The sequence below is a fragment of the Penicillium coprophilum genome (assembly GCF_028826855.1).
Source record: "Penicillium coprophilum strain IBT 35676 chromosome Unknown utg000002l_segment0_segment1, whole genome shotgun sequence".
Classification (NCBI taxonomy): domain Eukaryota; kingdom Fungi; phylum Ascomycota; class Eurotiomycetes; order Eurotiales; family Aspergillaceae; genus Penicillium; species Penicillium coprophilum.
Window position 1 is genome coordinate 2,204,394 of NW_026622722.1, and position 22,321 is coordinate 2,226,714.

A 22,321-nucleotide genomic window follows, 5' to 3' on the forward strand; every position below is an offset into this window, starting at 1 on the left:
GTCGGCCGGATCTCGCGTAGAAGCTCAGTGGCCCCGATGTAGGTCCACTATGTGGTTGCGCCATTATGCGAGGTTATTTCGTGACTATACAACATCGATTTCTCAAAGACTCAAATGGGTGGAAGGATGGAAGAGTGGAAAGGTCAAGATATTAGGTGTGCTGCACTTTGAGGCTGCTTGGGAGTTTTAGATGCACGACAAATCTTATTAATTATGTAAATGTATATATCGGATTATTAGCTACTTTCTCAACCCCATAAATCTCTACTTCTTCGGCTCAAAAATAGCCTCGGGCACCTTGCCCGCCTCCAAATCCTCCTTTGCCTGCTCAATATCGACTGCAAGCCGGCTTGGTACAGACTTAGCTTTGAAAGCCCATATGCTTTCATTATTGAAGCTTGCATCAATCTCCTCCAGCGACTTGCCGCATGTCTCTGGGAAGAGAAGGAAGACATGGATAGCAGCAACGAAACAACAGGTTCCGAACACGAAATACATCTGAGACTAGAGTCAGCCGTAAAGTATCCTCATCGGTGTATTCTCAGCGCACCTTGTATTGAATATGTTGGAATCCAGGAGGAGAGAAGAAAGTTAAAGCAAAATTGCAGGCCCAGTTGAAGAATGTCGCCAGAGAGACGGATTTGCTGCGAATATAGAGGGGGATAATCTCAGGGGGGTAGGCCCTATGAAGAATGTTAGCTCTTGTAGTCAGAAAGAAACCTTCATCAAAATATTGAAACGTACCATCCTAGAGGTCTTGTGGGAGAGAAAATGTTAGCTAATAATCTTGAAACTGTTAAGGCACAAGGTACTCACCCCCAACTAGGTGCATAGACAGCAATGAACAGGTAAGAACAGGCGATAATTGCCTTTGACGCTACTCCATCAGTCACTCTCCAAGTAACCGTGGGAGAGCCCTTGAGACCTCCGGGAACAGCCTCGCCGAATGATTTCATGAGAGCTCCTTGGACAAACTGAAGAATGGACATGCCAAGAGCACCTGCAATGAACAAGCGGCGGCGTGGGAGACGATCCATGAACAAGAGTGCAGGGAGTGTCATGACCACATTGATGATGTATTGGATTGTCGCGGAAAGGAGGGCATTGTTGCCTGTCAGACCAGCCATCTTGTACGAAGCATGTCAATCCAATGTCCCAATCCAAAGATGTTGGCGAGTAAATCTTACCTGGAAAATGTAAACAATGTAGTACATCATAGCGTTTGTTCCGCTCAGCTGGGACCACACATGTGTGAAAATGCCACAATGCACGCGAACGATATTTCGGGAATTGAACAACTCGGACCAGGAGGTGCTCTCGTATTGCCGCTCGAGTCTTGAGGTCGGTTAGTAACGGCAAACAGATCGAGCAAGCGGTCTAGGGATCGTACTCAAGTTTTTCGCGAATTTCAGTAGCTTGCGCAACGACGATCGGATCAAGGGTGTTGCCCTTGGCGTGTAGTCGTGCCAGAACATTCACAGCCTCCTCCCACCGGTCTTGTGTGGCCAACCAGCGCGGCGATCTCGGCATCATGGGTAGGAAAACCATGAGAATGATAGCTGGGATCATTTGGAGACCCCATGGCAGACGGAATGATGCATGGCTGCTCATAAAGGATGCGCCATATGATATAAAATACATAATAAGGATCTGAGACCAATGTTAGCTGGGCATGATCGGAGAGACAAATGAATCGATCACATACACCCCAAGTAATCATCCATTGCTGCAAGCTGAGAAGTCTACCACGCTGCTGTGGAAGACTGATTTCAGCAATCAAAATCGGACTAGGGATAGTGTTAGCGGCAGTGGCAGGGTCTCCAGAGCGGACATCTTACCCTTGACTCGTAAGTATTCCAACGGCGAAGCCATTTATAATGCGCGAGACAATCAACATGGCGACATTTTGCACTGCGCTCATCAAAATTGAGCCGATCAACCACAAGATGCAAGCAATAAACATCGAGTCACGACGACCATATCGGTCACTCGTCCACGAGGAAAAGAGCGAACCAAGCAGCGAACCACCAGCCATACTGGCTGTGATTCCACCCTGAGCAACCGAGTTCGGTTTGTGGAAGTAGTTCTTGTAGTTATCAGTGCCAATAATGGCAGACATGCTGGAGACATCGAAGCCCTGGATTAGACCGCCGATAGTCGCCAGTCCACTGATGAGGTAGACATTGTTCAACTCAGGTATTTTGCCCATCTTGACAAGCTTGATAGACAATGCGACACAGAAAAAAAAGTCCTAGAACACAGCAGCAAATGCTCCGTCCCTGGGGCCCCGGATTTTATGTAGCTCCACTTCGTTGAGATGGGCTCGATAGCTTCGTTTGTCGCCCATTGTGATTGGTGCTTGAGCCGATACCCGGCATGTTTTGGCGACAGCCGGATAATTCTGGTCAAACGTCAAATGGATATCGAATGGTGAAATCGTGGCGTCTGGAGCTATCAAATACGCAGATTGTTTTCTGGTTTCATTATGAAAGAAGCTGGTCAATTGGTTCGACATTCTCGGCAGTAGCCTCGGCGATCTCCTCGGGTTGTGGTATAAATCGCGTATCATGTGGCAAGACACTAAAAGGCATTCCCCGAGTGCCCCAAATAGACGCTAATCAAAACCTCTCGAACATCGAATCAACGAATTCCTCGCGAAGAAGACGAGCATCACAAGTCGAGCAAGAAGCTGCCAAGCCCAAGCTTAATCGGGTTTTGCCGTAGTCCCCCGCCATCGGGGGCTACCCACGCGAGATCCGCTCGTTTCTCTCTTCTTGTCCCCTTTGTTATAATCATTCAGCGCCTACATCGGCAGTCGGTAGTCATGTTATCGTGGAGTGGAGATGGAGAACAATCAAGCACAAGGAGATCTCGATCAGGTTAGCTCCACTTATCATTTCATGCCAAGCAATTCAGTATATGCAAGGGCTAACACTTCTAGGCTGTCTTCTGTGTCGTGCACGCAAGGTAAAATGTGATGAGCGCTGGCCAATATGCTCGAATTGTGAACGCCTTGAGTTAGATTGTCCAGGTAAACCAGGTCAAGCTGGGCTTTCTGCGAGAGTTCAGAAGAGCGGTAAGTGCGACGCAGGATTAACCCAAGCGGGCACAACACGACATCGAGTGTCTAAATCATGTCATGCCTGTCGCCATGCAAAGGCTCGGTGCTCGGGAGGGGAAAGATGTACCCGGTGCTATCGAAGAGACATTGAGTGCACGTATAGCGCAGGGCGCACGCACCGGATTCAAAGCAAGTCGACTTCTGAATCACGATCTGGTGTCCATACCTCATCTCCAAGCTCTATTATTATACCTAATATGCCTCAACCAATTCAATCATCCTTTCAACCACCTGCTGAAAGCAGTTCTACCTCTATCTCATGGTATATTTCTCCATCCTGCTCATTGACCGCGACACTGACCACGCAGGCTTTACTCCAAACAACTACCCGACAAAGGCCGAATCCTTATTCTGGTAGAAGAATACTTTGCTCATGTTCATCCTCTACGTTGCTTTGGGTTTGTGCATAAGCCTTCGTTCATGCAGCGATTGGACGAAGACCCAGAAGCCTGTTGCAATAATGAATCCCTTCTTCATATCATATGTGCGCTGGGAGCAAAGTAAGTCTCAAAAGTTGTGTACTTCTCTGTTTTCTTCTTTTCATTTTTTGAATTTGCGTCTTATCAGCAACAGATTTCTGGCGCTTGATCATCCCTCCCAGTTTCCCCCGGAATCAGTACTCACAGCTGGTAATCAGTGGGCAAAGATTGCCAAAGCGCGAATGTTTGAGGACTTGGACGATCTTTCTCTTGAGAAGTTGATGGTAAGACTGTGTGATGATCATATATGCTATAACTGGCTCTGTTAACTAACCTTCGCTCGCCAAGACTGCAATTCTCTTATATGATCATGATCTTCGAATTGGAAGCTATGCAAGTGCATTCATCCTCAGTAGCATCACTGCAAGAATTTCTCAAGCACTACAGCTTAATCTTGAGAGCTCTGCCGACGTTCTCTGTACTCAGCGGAACTCTATATGTCCCATTGCCAACGAATCAAAACGACGTCTGATGTGGAGTTGTTATGTTATGGATAGTTGGGTTGGTAGTGGTGTCAATCAGCTCACTCTGCTCGAAGACAAAGACCTCAAGATTCAGCTTCCGTGTCACAGTCTCAACTTTTCCCTGGGAACCGCCTGCATCACCGAAGTCCTAGATGAGGGAAAGGTCCTTGGCTTCATTCCGAAAGAACATACCCATTTCCAACCTGCTCAAAATATGGGCATAGAGGCATATTTTATTCGCCTTGTGAGCATTCGGAAACGGGTTCTTCGGTAAGAACATCTTTAGCTTTAACACGATCATACATCGTTTGCTTACCTTGAATCATTCCCCAGATATGTGAAACAGCTTGATACCTCAAAACCTCCCTGGGAACCCGATTCTGAATTTCAACAGCTATCGACCGAATGTGAAAGCTGGCGACATCATCTTCCACAGAGTCTCAAATGGAACTCAAGTTCAATTTGGGCCCGCAAGGAATCGTCGCAACTAGGTGCATTGACACTGCTTTGGTGTACTTATCACCAAACGTTGGTGGATCTCTATCGGATTGGAATGCCTACCCTTTTCCGCATTAGACGGCATGTCAACTTTCCATCAGATAAGAAAGAATTCTTGGATTATTGTCGTAGGATTTGCTTCGACAGCGCTCGGGAAGTCTCCAAGGTAATTGTCGAAGCATTGAGACATGGCATCAAAGCGCTGGCTGATACTTGGCTTTGTATCATTGCACACGACAGCACCAAGGTCATGCTATATTATTTAAAGAACGTCACGGACTCATCGGCTTCTTTGAGCGCGTCTGACACAAATGAAACAAAGATTCTAGTGAACAAAAATATGGAAACACTTATGCAGATGAGATCCCTCGTTGCGACAGCCGAGCATTGCGTATGTCTCTTTTCCTCACGTGCCCATATTATGTTGGAAAATATCTACTGACTATTTCTTTCTAGTACCTTTCTGTTGTTAAAATGATGATTTCAGCAGGTCTGCACCCCGGGTTTGCGCATCATTCTACGAATGAACGAGAGTCAGAAGAAACCGAGGAAATGTGAGCCTTGCAACACAAGCCTTCGAGTAGTGACTGGCTAACATGACTCATAGCCCCTCCCTTTCAGGGTCCCCTGTTGAAGAGACCCCAGAAACTGTGTTGAACCCGCTCGCGATCTATCGTATGGCGCGAACAGCTTTACATGGCAATGACACACGAGGATCGACTTCAGATTCCCCCTCCACTGCAAATACCGCGTCGCCTGCCATATTACAGTCCAGAACACCTCTTGCACAATCTCATCAAAACTTGAATATCACAAACTTGCAATTCACCCCTGTACGAGAGCAATTGCACCAACCATACTCCGCGCGGGTTGACGAACGGGCTGCTATGATACAGCCCTTCTATCCCACCCCTGAAGTTCAATCAATAAGTTCCAACAACTTCCCACAATTCTCATCTTTCGGCACTACCGGCTCGTGGGATCCGGCGGAAATGGCCGTGATGAACATGCTTGACGATGGGACTTCTCCCTGGCCCACAGAGTATCTGACTGGGGGTCAATCAGGGGTCGATCCATTTCTTTTTCCGTTTTGAACTCGGTATATAACCGACTCAATAAATTTACCACTTCAATCCTTTCGGCGGACGGCTTATATTTCGGCGCGTTGCACAAATCCAAGGCCTTTGGAAAGGCAAAGTTAGAATATGTTCCGTTTCCAATATGGAATGCGATGTCCGTGCCCCCTAATTTCAGTAATTTCCCAACGCTTGAGTTCCACATAGAACAATCGCGTGGTACCATCCCACTTAACAGCTTGAAAAACTTACGATTATTGGGCCAAAAACGGTTTTCCGAGCCCCGGTCAAAAGAAACACAGCATGATGTTGAGCGACTTTTCACCCACTGCTTGAGTTATAAGTCCTAAGACAGCGCTGACTATAAAAGCGATGTGGATGAGCAGCGAGATTATCACTTTCGTGGCTTTGCTCACTTTGACATTGTTTAATGGCTTCAGTAAATCCGAATACATATGACTTTATTGTTGTTGGTGGTGGAACAGCTGGGAATGTTGTTGCAGGCAGATTAGCAGAGAATGCTGATGTGAAGATACTCGTGATTGAAGCTGGACTCGGGTAATTATTTTACTTGCCCGGCACTCGCTCAACTGACACTGTGAATAGTAATCCAGACGATATACCAGAGATAACAACACCCGCTCGCGCATTCGAACTCCGAAGCAGCAAGTATGACTGGTCCTATCAGACGACCTTCGTCGACAGACCTGACTATGAGCGGGTTGAGAAACGCAATACCCGTGGAAAGATGCTTGGCGGGAGTAGTAGCTTGAACTATTTCACTTGGATTCGTGGGAGTAGGGAAACATTCGATGCGTGGCAGGAGTATGGTGGGGATGAATGGACATGGGAAAATTGCAAACAATATTTCGAAAAGGCACAGCATACACCTGAACGGTTGCAGTCTCATTTACTGACAAGCTTATCTTTAGCCAGCTTCATACCATGGTGACGAGAGAGTGTCCGACCCGCTGTTTTCCGAAATCGCACGCGAAGGTCCACTCCATATTCCCCATGCAAATCTGCTCCCAGAAACCCGCAGTTTCCGAGATGCTCTAACAGAGGCATGGACTAGCAAGGGCCATGAATTGAAAACAGACATTCATAATGGCAGATTGGAGGGCTTGACTCATTGTGTCAGTACAGTCTACCAAGGTGTCCGGCCAAGTAGCGCAGTATACGTCACTGGGAAAAGCAACGTGGAGATAATGCATTCAACCGTCACCACAAAGATCAACTTTGAGGATGATACTGCAGTGAGTGTAACTGTTGTCGGAACGGATCAAAACGAGACCACCCTGAAAGCAAAGAAAGAGATCATCATTGCAGGTGGAGTTTTTGAAACACCCAAGCTGTTGCTTCTTTCTGGCATCGGTCCCAGACGTGAACTAGCTCGTCATGGAATTCGCCCTGTGATAACGTCCGAGCATGTGGGCGAGCATCTTCTCGACCATCCCATTCTGCCACACGTTTTTAAACTGAAGGATGGCGTGGGGCTGGACCATATTCTTCTTCGAGAGGGACCTGCCCACAATGCTGCCGTGAAGCAATACGAGCGGAATAAAACGGGTCCACTTGCTAGTGGCCTCCTTGAAATGATAGCATTTCCACGCATCGACAAGCAACTCGAAGAACATGATATGTATCGAGAAGCTAAGGCGAACAATGGAGGCAAAGATCCTTTTGGGCCTGACGGTCAACCTCATTTTGAAATTGACTTCATTGTATGTAAATGATCAAGAGCTGCAGAGAGACGTGCTTGCTAATTCAGCCAGCCCATGTTCTGTGATGCATTCCAGTGGCACTTTGATATCCCACCGGAGGGAGACTGGCTAACGGTCGTCGTCGACCTCCTTCATCCACAGTCAAAGAGCGGGCATGTCAGACTCAATTCGATCGATCCACGTGAACAACCCGAAATCAATCTCAACTACTTTACCGACGAACTAGATATCCTCGCCTTGAGAGAAGGTGTTTGATTTGTTGACGATATTCTTATGAACGGCAATGGAATGAAAGAGGTCATTGCTGAGGACTTTCCGTGGCCCATGCCACGTGATTCGGATGAAGAGATGGATCGCCTTATTCTGGACCGGGCCCAGACTGGATCTCGTCAGTTCAATGCGGTTCTGTGGTTTGCAGTTCGAAGGCTAATCTCTATAGACCCCTGTGGCACTGCTCGACTGTCTAATGATATTGACCAGGGTGTGGTGGACTCTCATTTGAGGGTCCACGGGGCTAAAAATCTTCGTATTGTTGATGCGTCCATCATCCCAGTCATTTCGGACTGCCGAATCCAAAGTGCAGTCTACATGATTGGAGAAAAGGTATGTCAAGGAGCTGAACTCTTGGAACTCTATTCTAATTATGCTAGGGTGCCGACATAATCAAAGCAGCTTATCCGGAGCTCTATAAATGAGCTTCAGCTCATGGACTGCCCCAAGTTATTAGCTATTTCCCTCAAATTGCTCGACATCCTCGAAGATGCAAGCTAGTAATCCTGTCATGTTTCGCGATGCAGGCTTGAAGCCTCGTGTACATTGTAAATATAGCGATTCAATATATCTCATAATCCTGTGTTATATCTATGATGTGTCTTTCAAATATAGAGGTATACATTTCTTCTCGCAGGGTGACGATAGGCCACGCAAGGCTACATACATGTATGCATGCCTAATGATCACACCTTGGGCTTCCATCGCAATTGTTTCAACAATAGATATTCAACGAAATCTCATGAGAACTGATGGATATACTTTCCCCCTCCATGCATATTAGAATGCTTAAAATGCGAAACACGCGGTAAGGTATATCAACAAATGTGTAAATTTTGAATGAGATTCAATCAGGTACATATATTGGGTGAACCTAGGTACTCTATCAAGCCAAGCCCTAGAGGCTGGATACGCGTATAGATCGGACCCACCACTACATACATCATAACTCTAATCAGGTGATCGACAAACCCATGTATTTTCATTACATTGTATCACGATTACGGGTAATACACTAATTGGGTTTGCAGAATTCCAAACTTGGGGAAAAGACGGACTTGGATGCCATTATAAATATCTTCAAGTTCATATGAAATCAAACCTTCAAAACATCTAAGTTATTAGCAAAATCCGCATTCAATTTCGATGGGGCTTCAACTATACATACAGGGTATCAGCATACCGTATCTTGAAATACAATCGTACCCAACTTGACATCGTACTCGTATTCCGAATTAGACCATGGAATTTCTGCAACGGCCAGGTGGGGCTCAATTCAGCGGATTTTGGTAAGGTTTTTACTGAGAGCCTGGGTAGTTCTCTTCTGTTTAAAGCTGCTGGCTAGCTTTTTACATTCTGCGAGTATCCGTCCACCTGTACGCTCTGCTATCGTCTTGGTGTTTCTCTCGATACATTTTGTCTGAACCATGGAACACTCCAAAACCTATTCCCATGTGGCCGACACGGCGGCTGATGAGCAGCCTCCACCCCCATACGAGGCAGTTCCGCGAGATATTGGCGGCGCTCAGGATATCACTGTGAACGGTAGGCTCCGCAAACTTGTCAGCCTAATTGAGCTCGGCCAAGCAAGTCTGACTTGGTACAGATGACGGCCGTGTTGTTGTGGACGCTAGTTCTCGTCTCTGCAGATCTCTTTCTAAGCTATTGCCTCATGCTGTCCCCCAGAGCGCACCTCCACCAGACTATTCAGAAGAAGTACCGACCTTCAAGTTCCCTCTGAATATTGTGATTCAAATCGTGGGCAGCAGAGGGGACGTCCAACCATTTGTTGCACTTGGCACAGAGCTACAAAATGTGGGCCACCGAGTGCGTATTGCAACACACAATGTCTTTGAACAATTTATCCTAGAAGCAGGTTTAGAATTTTACCCTATTGGCGGTGATCCGGCGGACCTGATGTCATACATGGTCAAGAATCCTGGGTTGATTCCCAGCCTAGATAGTCTCCGTGAAGGAGATATTCAAAAGAAGCGTTTAATGATGGCAGAAATTCTTCACGGGTGCTGGCAATCATGTTTGATGCCTGACCCTATCACAAATGCCCCTTTTGTGGCAAATGCGATCATTGCCAATCCTCCGAGCTTCGCGCACGTACATTGCGCCCAGGCCCTGGGGATTCCACTTCACTTGATGTTTACAATGCCATGGAGTCCAACAACGGCATTCCCGCACCCGTTGGCTAATTTGAAGAATGTGCCAGCTGATCAAGAGTGGCTCAACCGTGTCTCTTATAGCGTCGTGGACTGGTTATCATGGCAAGGGTAAGTGCTATACGTTTTTTTTTTTGCAATGCAATGCGCAAGATGAGGTGAAAGCTAAGATTCTTCTTTATATGACACAGTCTAGGAGGCGTGATTAACGATTGGCGGAAACATGAGTTAGAACTCGAGCCAATCTCTCTTTCAGATGGCCCTTTCATTCTCAGCAGACTCAATGTCCCCTATACCTACTGCTGGTCGCCCGGCTTAGTCCCAAAACCCGAAGACTGGCCCCATAATTTTGGTGAGTTCTGATTGCTTTCGTTGAGGGCGCTGACTAACTCTCATGAATAGATGTCTGTGGGTTCTTCTTCCGTGATCCGCCGCAGTATCAGCCTCCTCAAGATATCGCAGAGTTTCTTAATGCCGGGCCCCCTCCGGTCTATTTTGGATTTGGAAGCATCGTTCTCAAAGACCCGCAAGAAATAACGAAAACGATTCTACAAGCGGTTGGGCAAACCGGGGTTCGGGCAATCATTTCTCGTGGTTGGAGCAAGTTAGGAGGGGCGGATACAGGAGAACTAAATAGAAGTGATGTTCTGTTCATAGGCGATTGCCCACATGAATGGTTATTCGAGCGAGTCAGTGCGGTTGTTCATCATGGAGGTGCTGGTACAACGGCGTGTGGGCTACGCAATGGAAAGCCTACTATCATTGTGCCATTTTTTGGAGAGTAAGTGACAGCTGTTTCTTACTTATAACTTGGTTTGCGCTATGAAGTTTTGGAATCTTATCTAACCTGTTTGTAGCCAACCGTTTTGGGGAGAAATGGTTTCTGCAGCCGGTGCAGGACCAGACCCTATACCGTACAAACACCTCAAGGTCACAGCATTGGTCCAGGCATTGCGGTTTTGCTTAACATCGGAGGCAGTACGCTCCGCAAAGAGTATTGCCGCGAAAATGCAGCAAGATGAAGGAGTGAAAACAGCTGTGGCATCATTTCATCGAAACTTACCGCAAGGTCTGGTTGAATGCGATTTACTACCAAAATTCCCAGCCTGTTGGAGATATCGACTAGGCAAGAAAGAATACCATTTTTCAAAAGTTGCTGCAGAGATACTTGCCGAAAGAAATCTGTTAGATGTCAAAAAGTTGAAACCGTGAGTCCAAACCCACTTCAAACACATTCTCTAACATCGTCATTCGGCGGACCTTCGGCTCATCTCTTTTGAATATAAGGTACCAATCAAACCCAATCATTATTGAGACCACGCGATGGGACCCCGTAACCAGTATCTCCTCTGCTGGAATGGGAGTCACATTTGATATTCTCAAAGCAGGAGGCGATATCTTCTATAAACCCTACAAGGTATACCAAGGTGGTCGTAACTCACCTGGTCAGTCACCGAGTGTTTCAAAAGAGAATTCCGCTCAGTTGCTGCCGCTAGATGGCAGTGCAATATCAGTCCGCAAAGCTCGATCAATGAATGATATGACGGCATGCGGGGACGTTGTGCCTAAGGAAAAGAGCAGAGGTGTGGCCATGGCTTCAGCATCGACCCTTGCTTCTGGGAAATTTCTAGGGAAGTTCTTTTCTGGATTTATGATTGACGTGCCGTTGGCTGCCGCTGAAGGCTTTCGTGTGCTCCCTGGTCTATACGGAGACAAAGTTCCGCAATATGGAAAAGTCACAGATTGGAAATCTGGCGCTGTGGCAGGTGCCAAAAGCTTTGCCGTTGGTATGGGTCAAGGTATGACTGATGTGGTCTATCAACCATATAAAGGCGCTAGAGATGGAGGTGCTGCAGGCTTTGCCGGTGGCTTGCTCAAAGGGACTTTTGGGGTAATTGGAAAGATGGCTCATGGTGAGATATGGCCTCTTTATCAACTCTGACATCATTTTGATATATTTTCACATTCGCTGACTTCTTACGAAATGAAGGCTCGCTTGGTCTTGTTGCCTATCCCAGCCAAGGTATCAAACAGAGCATACACTCTGCGTTTCATAAGAGCACGAGAAAGCTCATTATGGCGGCTCTTCACCTGGAGGGACAAGATATGGTTCGACAAGAGCGAGTGAGAGGGATCGACGATCAAAAGCTCATCGAGAAATTCATGGCCATGACCCGAGAAGATGGCTCGGACGGTGACAGTGATTACATATAGCTATATCATGATAGTGCGCGGGGGGAGATGCTTCGCCCCCAATCTCAAATGAATTTTGGATCTATCATAGCCTTCAAGAGCTTATGCTTTGATTGAAAATGACGATTGTACATGTTATACCCCTTGGGTATGGATATATATGCCAGGTCCTTTGGGCTACACAAGTCATGTTCATTAGGCTCATGGCTCTATGGATTCCTGTTTTTCCTCCGCATTTGTTTCAGAAAAGGCGCCCTCAATTCGCTTGACTTTTCGCCCCTCCCACCATGAGGTTATTCCTGCTAGAAGCGAACTGAAACAGCCTAGACCAATGAAAAGACCAACACCGAAGGCCGGACGGTTATGTCGGTTGTACACCCACATGAAAGTTGCCATTCCAACTTGAAACATGGTATTCAACAACATATTTATCACCACGAAGTCCATTTCCATGTTTCGGTAGGTGGAGCGACCTTGCCTGTCAGAGTCTCACACTCACTGGAATCAGGATCACATATTCTAAACCAGCTGGAATTTCGCTTTGCAAGCTGCATTATCGACTCCTTGGATGTCTCGGCCGAACCAAAATGCCACATCAGCAGCCAATATGTGTCGCGAATCCGCCACGGCGCCAGTCCCCACGAAGTCAGGCAAAACAATCCATTGAGAATCTGGGAGTCAATTTCAATCCATACTTCTTTGCGCTCTTTGCTCATCGAACCAACATCCAACAAGAGGAAAAATAGCATGGCCCCCCAAGCAATAACGTTGAGGCCATAAACAACAATGAAAACACCTGTCGGTGTGAGAATGAACCTGCCTGCTGCAATAGATCCTTTCTTGAAGGCGTCGGCCCAAGACGCCTTTGGGTGATTATGAGCTTGATTTCTCTTAGGATGATCAAATGAAAGTCTAGGGAGGCTTTTGACCGCTCCAGCTAGTTTCTGATCATCGCGCAGGGGCCCGAGGTCTATAGTTGGCGCCGTTGCTCTTCGAATTATCGTACCGCCAATTTTATCTTGCGTGCTAACTCGTCTGATACCTCGACCATGTACATCGAAGAAGATCTCATCGGGTGATCTCAGATCTGTCACATTCGGAGCGTGTGCGATGGCAGTCCCGGTCGCCTGCCACATCCCACCGGAGGGATTGTACTCGAGCAGTCTCGTGACAGTTGAGACTGAGGTTGATCGCAGCGTGCGTCCCGTTGCCCGAAAAAGTGGCATTGCGGGATTTGCGGTGAGGGTATTCTGATTTTCTGGCTGGGGTGGCTGCCCGTTGGTCATGGTATGGTCCATACCCGTGATTCGTCCGTCAAATGTTTCAAAGGAGGATGGTTCTGAAAGCGATAGATAATGTCTCGTAGGAATTTGACAAGGAATATTCAGCACCTACAATGATTGAGATATCGAAAATCCGAGGAGATATGTGAACTGGGAAAAGGGTCTGATGAGGCTCCATAATAACCTCGTATTCTCTTAGATACCTACATTTAGCGCTCGAATCCTTGGCTCATCGAAGTGGATACCCGTGAATGGTGGAGCCTTGAATCTTTTAAGGTTTTCGGTAACTTCCAAGGTTACCCCGACAGTACCGTACCGTTACACGTATGAATTTTTGAAATATCGATACACACCTGGGCACCAGAGTAGTATCGTTAATTACCTTGATACTATTTTAGGCACCCTGGGAATAAATGTTGGTTCAAGGCCTTTGAGGAGATATCAGTTTGCCACTAGAAAATATAGCTGCCTGCTTGATACGCGAGATCTGGCCATATGGTGATTTATTGAAACAATTCAAGCCCACTTGGTGGATGATGTAGGAAAGTGCTCCCTGAATTCCATAGCCCAGAGTACAGAGGTTCAAACGCCACTCATATATGTACATATTACACTTGCTCAACATTAAAACATCTGAGAAATGGTGAATTATATGGTGACTAGAATACATGGAAGCTGGGGGAAGAACACATATCACATCCGTAGGCCAATGTAGTGAAAGACCTGCCTTCACATCATCATACATCGGGTCTTGTGCAGTTTTTGCAGAGCGGCGTACTCCCCTCCCGTGCGTTTCTTCCTCCGAATCTTGATATCCGCTTTCCCTTCGCCATGCCACCATCGCAGGTATTGAAGCTTGACCGTATGAAATTCCAGAATGTAGATCTCCCACTTCCCTCCGCTGGCCATAACCGATGTCTCTCCAATTGGAAAATGAAAGCCAGGCAGGTATATTTCACTCGGCGCGGAAGGTGTAGTCTGGTTTGCAATCAATCTCATGGTGAAAGTACACTTCTTCAAATTAAAACCATAACTCTTCAAACGCCCGTTTATATAGATCGGGGTGGGTCGGAGATAAGCTTCCGCTGCCCTGTGAACTTGCTGCGGCTGCAGGGTAGCCCGAGAGAGATTGCTTGAGGTGGATGGGGGTGTCAGTGCCTTCAGCGATTCAGAAGTCTCATCTTCCGTGTCGATAAGATGATCTCTGGGCCGCCCTGTGGAACCGCGCCTTGTTGGATCGGTAAAAGCTCTGATAGGAGCTTCCAAATCATTTGGTGAGAATATGGAAAGATCTTCCCCATTCCATTGATCGCCCCATTCATGGTCATGCTAGGTAGAGTTGGTTAACGTTATCCCTGTCAGATTCAGGCTCGTATACATACAGCTGCCATGTAGCCCCACAAAGCAAACCCATTTGACTTGCTACCTTCTAAAGCAAAATGGTTTGCATCCATTGCTCTGATCTGGCTGCGGTAGTCTCCAGTTTTATATGCATATTTGTTATCCATGTCATACGGAATGCCAATCTCGGTAAAGATCAAGGGGTGGACACCCATTCGTTGAAGACTCTCATCGCGTAGGAACTTGAGTTGATGACGTAGGCATCTTCGAATTGATCTTTCGCCGATCTTCATTGCGAATACTGGTGAAAAATATTTGCCCCGCAGCACCCCAATAACATCTACGTTGTAGAGCCGGTTCCTAATGGGGTCAATATCATGCATAATGGGTGAGGCATTGCTACTAACCAGTGCTTTGTTAGAAGAGTCAGACCATCATAGAAGTGAACTGCGTGGACCATATTCGGATCATCATCGGCGGTACCCTTAGAGCTTGGTGGCAACTCCATGACAGGAGGTTGGCAAAACATGATAGTACTTCCACACACGCTGCGAATAGCGTCCTTGTACGCTCGGTAATGGTCTAAAAAGTAAGAGTTTGTGAAGCCTTCGTAGTCAAGCTTCTCGCCTGTCAATGGGTTGCGTGAAAAGTAATCCTTTTGTAGCAGGATTTCCTGGCCTTTGGATGAATCCCAAACTCCATGTTGTGCCCAGAGGCATTCACCGAGCTTCCATCCAGGATCGCGGGACCAGCCATGGTAAGAATCGTCGTATTCAGCGGACAGCCATGCCAGTTCACCCTTTGGATCTATAACTTCCGTCCCTGTCTGGTATGGACCAAAATGCCCGAAAGACCAGGTTTTTATCTCATGGGCCCTCCCAGAACCAAGTAGCATACCCTCAAACGCCGTTGGAGATGTCCCGAGTTGGAGCTGCTGCTCGTGTGGAATGGAGGAAATATCTTGAACCCCGATCATTCCTCTGTTCGGTTCGTTTATACTTTCCCATCCAATGATCACGTCTCCTTCAAGACCCCCGGCGGTTTGTATTCTCTGCGCAAAGTACTTGCATGCAGTAATAAAGTGTGTTTGTAAATAATCCTGAATATTCACACCATCAATGATCGCTTTCGGTGCGAAATCTCGACCCGCCCAGAATAGAGTAAACATCGTCTGACAAGCTAACCTAGTGTAGTTCGTACACCATAGCATCTTCGGGAACTCTGCAGGGTTGCTCCACGTGTTGTGAACGATGGCAGCTTCTGTATCTTTGAAATTCTTGGGATTTAATCCTGCGGCATAGAGTGTCCATGTAGGTGCCCCGCACCCTCCTGATAGTCGAGACCACTTCATATAGTAAGCTTAACTCCCACAGCTTTAGAGAGTTTATTCAAGACCAGACTTACAACGTCTTGATGCGGATCCATGAAAATGTAGAACTGGTATTTCTTAGCGACGCGAAGAACACCAATGGTAAAATCGATCCATTCCTCGTCGTATATCTTAGGGCCAGCGTGTTCGATTGCCTCCCAGGTGAAGATATATCTAATGGTGTTGTAACCCCATTGTCGGAGACGTCTAAAATGTGTGTCGGCATCTTCCAGGGAGAACGGCTTTCCGACAAACGATACATCTGCGTCGAAGAATTGCTGGGGGTTGTGCGATCTGAGGTCCGGAGTTTGAGGATATTTAGCGTCTCCTGCCACATTTATTCCGCGTAGGATAATTTCTCGATTCAGAGAATCTCGGAATGTTTGTCCGTCAACGTGTAAGCGGAGTTGACTCATATCGTTGACCACGCTTCATGGACTCTTAGGCCAATTAATGGGTAAATGAAGAGTGAGACCAGAGTGCACTGGATGTAAAAGGTAGACTGAAAATGCCGCAATGAACGCCGATTCTGGAAAAGACGGGTGCAAATGGACAAGGAGTGGTATGTCTGAACAGACGAGAGATTAGCATGAAGCTTAGACAGTCTCACCCCCAGGTTTGAAGGAAGTCTTGAAATTTGCATGAGCTCGAGCTCACCTTTCTCAGTTGGAAGTATGATGTCAAAGGAGAGGTCGAAAGTTAGGAAAAGCACATGGTCGATATCCGATGATCTCATGGAAGTTCAAGGCTGGTAAGGCGTAAACTCAATTTAACTTCATACTGTCTGAGGTATGTCCAAGGTAAAAAAATGTGTGTGAGTATCTACCTTTCTCTTAATCATTACAGGCACAATATGGGCTTTTAAATATGATCAGAGATGTATCATTGATGATACACTGATATTATCCACTACCACAAGCAATTGTACTTTCGGACGTTCCCTACATGTATTCGTAATGGTATTTTACAATACAGTTTTCCGACGTAGCAAATACACCACTTTGGGAGACTCAGCCATGGATCGCCAATTTAGGTTGCCGTACCTAAACTCAGAACCAATCAGCAGATTTTCTGCATATGTGGAGCTATAGTGATTTGCCTATTCCGTACACGGATACGCGTATTGCTCGTGGGATCATTTCACGTTTTCTTTTTTTTTTTTTTTTCAAGTTGGCCGGTAAGACATGTTCATCTTTGGATGAATCATGGTTGACTGGCCAAAATATTGGGTTATTTTGAGCTACCAAGGTAAGCCTGCCAACTCCATTGAACAAACCCTCAGCTAGCCAATTTATTGCATGATAATGTAAGATTGTGAGATTCACGCAAACAAGGGGCTTATAGCTATTCTCAGAATACAATCTATACTATACATTGGTCAGATCTCAATCAATTCTAATCGCCAATTTTCATATCGCAGTGAAGAGAAGATTGGGAAGAACTCGTAGGTAGAATTAAGCTGTTTACAAATCGGGACAAAGACGGGAAGGGAGGCTAATCCAGGTGAATATTAGAGGCTTGATCCACGTCAGACAGAAAAGCTGACTCGATAAACATTCACCCAACATATTCTTTCAGGACCCGCACACATCACTGATGCAAAGAATTCTAAAAAGACAGTGGATTCAAAAATAGAAGGTAACATACAAAGTAGTTTCTATAGAAAAAGAGACACGGGAGAAAGAGCAAGAGAGGAGTGATGATGACCAGATTTGGGGATGATCACACTTCAATGAAGGTGAACCCAGAACCGCAGTTCATACGCTGAATGACAGACGTATCTCTAAATTGGGAAAACTATCCCATAGGCTTTCTTGAGATAGGTTTTGCAATTCAAGGCGATGAATTGACAATTTATCTAACGCAAGTGAAGGATGTCGCGTTCCTGGAGTCGCCCCCTGTGAATTTCTGCCGGAGTGGATATGGGCACAGATCACGAGCTGTGTTGTTGGTTCCCTTAGTAGCGTGCAGAGTCTCAGGAGCATGGTCTCTTTCAACCCATTCTATCAACTGCGACAATGCTCCGTTCGGAATTGGTCCAACTCCACCATAACAATGGCCAACACCAGGCGCTTCAAAGAAGCGGTAGAAGTCGTGGGCTTTGGGGTCCATTTTGAGCACTTCCTCATAGTAGCTGATTGTTCCATTTGGTGGGATTGCTTCATCGGCAAGGCCATGCCAGGTAATCATCTTGCCCCCATTTGCCTTGAATTTGGACAGATCAGGGTTATTATTACCAACCATTCCGTCATACTGGCGAATTGAAGAGTGCAGCATATCGAAGAATGTAGAATCAGTCATGTTCTGAAGTGGGAAGCTAGGATCTTTGGCAACAGCATATTTGATCCAGTTACCGAACAAAGAACTATCACCAATGGTGCATGTGCCATTGGCGTTACAGGTAGTAGTTGGAACATAGTAACCGTCGATCGCTGCGTCCTTGTTCACACCGGGCCAACCGGCCTTTCCGGAGCCAGACCAGGCCGCTTGAATGACCTTCGCACTTGAAGCGCTTAGAGTACGCTGGACTCCGTTGCATGTGTATTCCTGGCCAACAAAGTCGGAGGCCTTGACATTGCAAAGACTTGGCGAGCTGATAATGCCATCTTCCACTCCGTCCAATGGATCACAGGCTTTGACTGCTGCTTTGGTAAAAGCCTGAACCTCACAAGAAGAGGGGTATATCTTGTTCTTATTCATGACATGTGCAGCCCAATAGCCTGCAGGAATGAAAGCTTCCAAGTTGATGGCGGGCGCAATGCTCAGAATGCCGTCGAAGACATTGGGATATTCCTGCGCCATCATGAGACCTTGTCTTCCACCACCAGAGCATCCAGCAAAATAGGAATATTTTGGAGCTTGGTGGTAAAATGACTCGGTGATCTGCTTTCCAATCACACCTAAATCATTGGTGGCCTTGGATGCATAGTCTTCGAAGAGAAACCAGTCCACATTGTTTTTGCTTTTCAGAGACCAAGTGAGATCAGTCGGAACAGCTTCATCTCCCACATTATGGCCTCCATCGGTGGAGGCAGATGCGAACCCTTGGGCGACGGCGAATGTAAGGTAGGTAGGGCCAAACCCAGCGCTGTAGCCTCCACCACCTAAAGCTTGGAATCTGCCATTCCAGCCCTCGAGCGGTAGCCAGACCTGAGTGTTGATTGTGTCGTTCCAACCGGGATGTGTGTATGTGACTGTGATGTTGCAAAAGTCGATGGTGTACTTTCCTCCATCATTGGAGCCTGGGGCAAGACTGACAGCTGAATAGTTGCGGACTTCCTCGGCTTGAATATCGAGGATAGAAGCTCCAAGTAGGTCTGGCTTGGAGAGATTTGACGGCGAGCATCTGGAGGCTGTTGCTGCTTGAGTGGCTATCATGCCCAGGGCAAACAAGATGACTGATACTGAACCCATCTTGAGCTTGTGTGAGAATTTCTCATGACAGGTGAGGAGCAGGTTTATATATCGTCGAGGACTCCCACCGAGGCAATCTGATTTCCAAGGTTGCAATAGACCCCCTTGGTACTCAACAAAAAAGGATGCCTATAATTGAACCCACAGGTTCTGGAGTACGGAGAGAACTCTTGCAGATGGGACGAAGCTCCACAGCGGATCACGACCTACGTATCCGTATTTAACGCTTTCCGCGTATCCATCGGATTACTGTGCTAATGTATCCGTCTTCATTTTACTGCTAGCACATACTGTCTCCAGCGCGACTTGTGATAATTTCATGTTCTGACTTCTGGTAAAGGCCAGTGCAGCCAAAATTCCCGAGGAAATATCAATAGCAGAAATGTCCATTATCTCAGGGGGACATGGCCCAGAGGTCAACTTGGGTGACTTTTCAGTACAACTTGCTAAGTAAGTAAACCCGGTTTATCTTTCATCTTGACACAGGGAAAGTTATATGTGTGTTATTATTGCACTAACCTAGGAAGATAGCCGTGGACATGTTCCAAAGTTCATAAGCCACCTGCGCTGCTGTAGCTAGACGCGTGGGCACTTGTTGCTGATTTTGTGGTCCTGTATGGCCCACAAATTTAAGGGTCTGTAACTTTTGTACGATTTTCATATATGTAATATTCTTCGGAATGACCTTGGAAGATCTGTGGATATTGTGTGGGTCTTTATGGAGCCATGTTATGGCAGCCGCTATTGGTCTTCCAGACAAGGCATGTGGAAGTGGTGGGGACAACCTATACGCGTATTCAGATGTGATATCGTTATTGCCTGGAGTGATGTGATGGCCGGGCTTTTCTACCCTCAGATTAAGTGACTCGGTGGAAGAGCCCCTGGAGGAAAGCGTCCGCGGCACGTGATATATCAGATAAGGGGAAGATAAGGATAAGGTTGATGCCATTTTCGGTCTAGTGGGCCTGGCTAATGTCCTGACACAATGTCGCCTGCTGCACCTAGGAAGTGCATTGCCATATTGGAAGAGGAAAGTCACCGCGAGACCTACCTGGAATTTGTACACACGGATGTGATCCCACATACGGCAGCTCCACCTGGAGCTGTGTTGGCACAATGTCAATCCTATAAAGATCACAAAAATCATTGAAGATCGGGATGAACAACAACATTGAGATTTCTAATCGCAAAATCCCTCTCGAAAATATTGTACCCATGGAATCCATCGAAATCAAAGAGAAGCAGTACGATGTCCTCATCATCGGCGCCGGTCTGTCGGGTATCTGTGCACTTCACAACTTCCGAAAGCGCTTTCCATCTTGGCGCGTCGGAGTTCTGGAGGCAGCCGATAATGTCGGAGGAACTTGGTACTGCAACCGCTACCCGGGAGCACGGGTTGATACTGAGTCACTATCCTACGCATACTCATGGGACAAGGATCTTTTGAACGAATGGACCTGGAAGGAGACCTTCTCCACTCAGTCAGACGTCCTCCGTTATATTGAACATGTCTGTGACAAGCACAGCCTCTACACAAACATTCAACTCAATACGCGAGTCCAGACGGCCATCTGGCAGGATAAGAACAACACTTGGCTGTTTCGCGACGAAGCCGGCACTCATCACCGGACTCGTTTCTTCGTCAGCTGCATGGGCTTCCTGTCAGCCCCGACGCTTCCTGCCATTCCGAACATTGAACTTTTCCGAGGCAAAGCGTTCCACACCTCACGTTGGCCTAAGGATTTTGATATGAGTCGTGATCTGGCCAACAAGCGAGTGGGTGTCATTGGCACCGGCGCAACAGGAATTCAAACGGTTACAGCAGTATCAAAAGAACCAAGTATCCGATCACTGAACGTTTTCCAACGCACAGCAAACTGGTCTGCACCATTGCGCAACGATCCAATTAGCCCCGAGCAAATGGAACAGCACCGCAAGGATTATGACACCCTTTTCCAACTCTGCGCCGAGACACCCAGCTGCTTCATGCACCAGGCTGACCCGCGCAAGTCTCTTGAAGTCTCCGCAGAGGAGCGGTTGAAGCTTTGGGAAGAAATATATGCAAAGCCCGGTTTTGCTAAATGGCTCGGTACTTTCAGCGACACATACAACAACCGCGAGGCAAATAAACTCTACTCCGACTTTATGGCCAGCAAGATCCGAGCTAGGATCAACGATCCTGAAGTTGCTGACAGCCTAATTCCCAAGAATCATGGCTTTGGCACAAGACGAGTTCCTCTTGAGAGTGGGTACTTTGAGGCGTTTAATCAGCCGAATGTGCACCTTGTTGATCTCAAGAAAACACCAATTGAGAGAGTCACAGAGGATGGCATTATTACTTCCGATGGAAAAGAGCATAAATTAGATGTTTTGATCTATGCAACGGGCTTCGATGCCATCACCGGTGCCTTTAGCTCCATTGATTGGACGGGAAAGGAGGGTCGACCTCTCCTCGGCTCTAGCAACACCAAGCAAGGTGAGCAAGCAATTTGGGTGGATCACCGCCCTCGTACATACCTGGGTATGACGGCTTGCTCTATGCCCAACATGTTCATGGTCCTAGGTCCCCATCAACCATTTGGCAACGCTCCCCGGACTATCGAGCACGCCGTGGAAGTCATCTCGGATCTCCTACAACACTGCAAAGACAACAACTATTCATATGTAGAGCCGACGGGAGAGGCTGTGGATGCTTGGACGGAACACGTTGTCGAGAGCAGCAAAGGCGCTTTGTCTAATGAAATTGACAGCTGGATGACTGGGGTTAATACAAATGTAAAGGGCAAGACTGTTCGGAGTGTTGCGAGGTACGCTGGCAGTGCAGTGGAGTATCGCCGCAGATGTGCGGAGTCTAGGGCAGCCGGTTGGAAAGGTCTCGCATTTGCTCAGCTCTCGAGTTCTAAGCTTTGATAAATATT

The 22,321-nt window shown here is 47.0% G+C and overlaps 9 protein-coding genes across 9 annotated transcripts; 4 read left to right on the top strand and 5 right to left on the bottom strand.

Moving 5' to 3' along the window:
- Window positions 1–264: 264 nt before the first annotated feature.
- Window positions 265–2,209, bottom strand: N7500_002892 (sugar porter family MFS transporter; the record flags this gene model as incomplete). The annotated part of the gene is made up of 8 exons (XM_056674038.1): window positions 265–498; window positions 551–683; window positions 745–756; window positions 817–1,127; window positions 1,188–1,335; window positions 1,391–1,650; window positions 1,706–1,787; window positions 1,839–2,209. 8 exons carry the CDS (start codon window positions 2,207–2,209, stop codon window positions 265–267), a joined length of 1,551 nt encoding a protein of 516 aa, XP_056534563.1.
- A 1,221-nt stretch (window positions 2,210–3,430) lies between these two features.
- Window positions 3,431–5,004, top strand: N7500_002893 (fungal specific transcription factor domain-containing protein; the record flags this gene model as incomplete). Its single annotated transcript, XM_056674039.1, has 4 exons — window positions 3,431–3,621; window positions 3,689–3,824; window positions 3,889–4,334; window positions 4,398–5,004. Coding segments are annotated over 4 exons (1,380 nt in total), but the record flags the coding sequence as incomplete, so codon positions are not given.
- A 1,064-nt stretch (window positions 5,005–6,068) lies between these two features.
- Window positions 6,069–8,057, top strand: N7500_002894 (GMC family oxidoreductase; the record flags this gene model as incomplete). The annotated part of the gene is made up of 7 exons (XM_056674040.1): window positions 6,069–6,196; window positions 6,245–6,535; window positions 6,780–7,362; window positions 7,414–7,609; window positions 7,658–7,750; window positions 7,802–7,965; window positions 8,013–8,057. The coding sequence occupies 7 exons, from the start codon at window positions 6,069–6,071 to the stop codon at window positions 8,055–8,057; spliced, it is 1,500 nt and encodes a 499-aa protein (XP_056534565.1).
- A 1,002-nt stretch (window positions 8,058–9,059) lies between these two features.
- Window positions 9,060–12,017, top strand: N7500_002895 (glycosyltransferase; the record flags this gene model as incomplete). Its single annotated transcript, XM_056674041.1, has 7 exons — window positions 9,060–9,177; window positions 9,239–9,914; window positions 9,995–10,155; window positions 10,206–10,584; window positions 10,661–11,011; window positions 11,091–11,716; window positions 11,794–12,017. 7 exons carry the CDS (start codon window positions 9,060–9,062, stop codon window positions 12,015–12,017), a joined length of 2,535 nt encoding a protein of 844 aa, XP_056534566.1.
- Window positions 12,018–12,197: 180 nt separating this feature from the next.
- On the bottom strand, window positions 12,198–12,407 carry N7500_002896 (uncharacterized protein; the record flags this gene model as incomplete). Its single annotated transcript, XM_056674042.1, has 1 exon — window positions 12,198–12,407. The coding sequence occupies one exon, from the start codon at window positions 12,405–12,407 to the stop codon at window positions 12,198–12,200; it is 210 nt and encodes a 69-aa protein (XP_056534567.1).
- A 20-nt stretch (window positions 12,408–12,427) lies between these two features.
- Window positions 12,428–13,282, bottom strand: N7500_002897 (DUF2985 domain-containing protein; the record flags this gene model as incomplete). Its single annotated transcript, XM_056674043.1, has 1 exon — window positions 12,428–13,282. One exon carries the CDS (start codon window positions 13,280–13,282, stop codon window positions 12,428–12,430), a length of 855 nt encoding a protein of 284 aa, XP_056534568.1.
- A 726-nt stretch (window positions 13,283–14,008) lies between these two features.
- On the bottom strand, window positions 14,009–16,405 carry N7500_002898 (glycoside hydrolase family 5 protein; the record flags this gene model as incomplete). The annotated part of the gene is made up of 4 exons (XM_056674044.1): window positions 14,009–14,608; window positions 14,662–14,980; window positions 15,028–15,446; window positions 16,025–16,405. 4 exons carry the CDS (start codon window positions 16,403–16,405, stop codon window positions 14,009–14,011), a joined length of 1,719 nt encoding a protein of 572 aa, XP_056534569.1.
- Window positions 16,406–17,843: 1,438 nt separating this feature from the next.
- On the bottom strand, window positions 17,844–19,403 carry N7500_002899 (uncharacterized protein; the record flags this gene model as incomplete). Its single annotated transcript, XM_056674045.1, has 1 exon — window positions 17,844–19,403. One exon carries the CDS (start codon window positions 19,401–19,403, stop codon window positions 17,844–17,846), a length of 1,560 nt encoding a protein of 519 aa, XP_056534570.1.
- A 1,215-nt stretch (window positions 19,404–20,618) lies between these two features.
- N7500_002900 (flavin-containing monooxygenase) lies at window positions 20,619–22,313 on the top strand (the record flags this gene model as incomplete). The annotated part of the gene is made up of 1 exon (XM_056674046.1): window positions 20,619–22,313. The coding sequence occupies one exon, from the start codon at window positions 20,619–20,621 to the stop codon at window positions 22,311–22,313; it is 1,695 nt and encodes a 564-aa protein (XP_056534571.1).
- Between the last annotated feature and the right edge of the window lie 8 nt (window positions 22,314–22,321).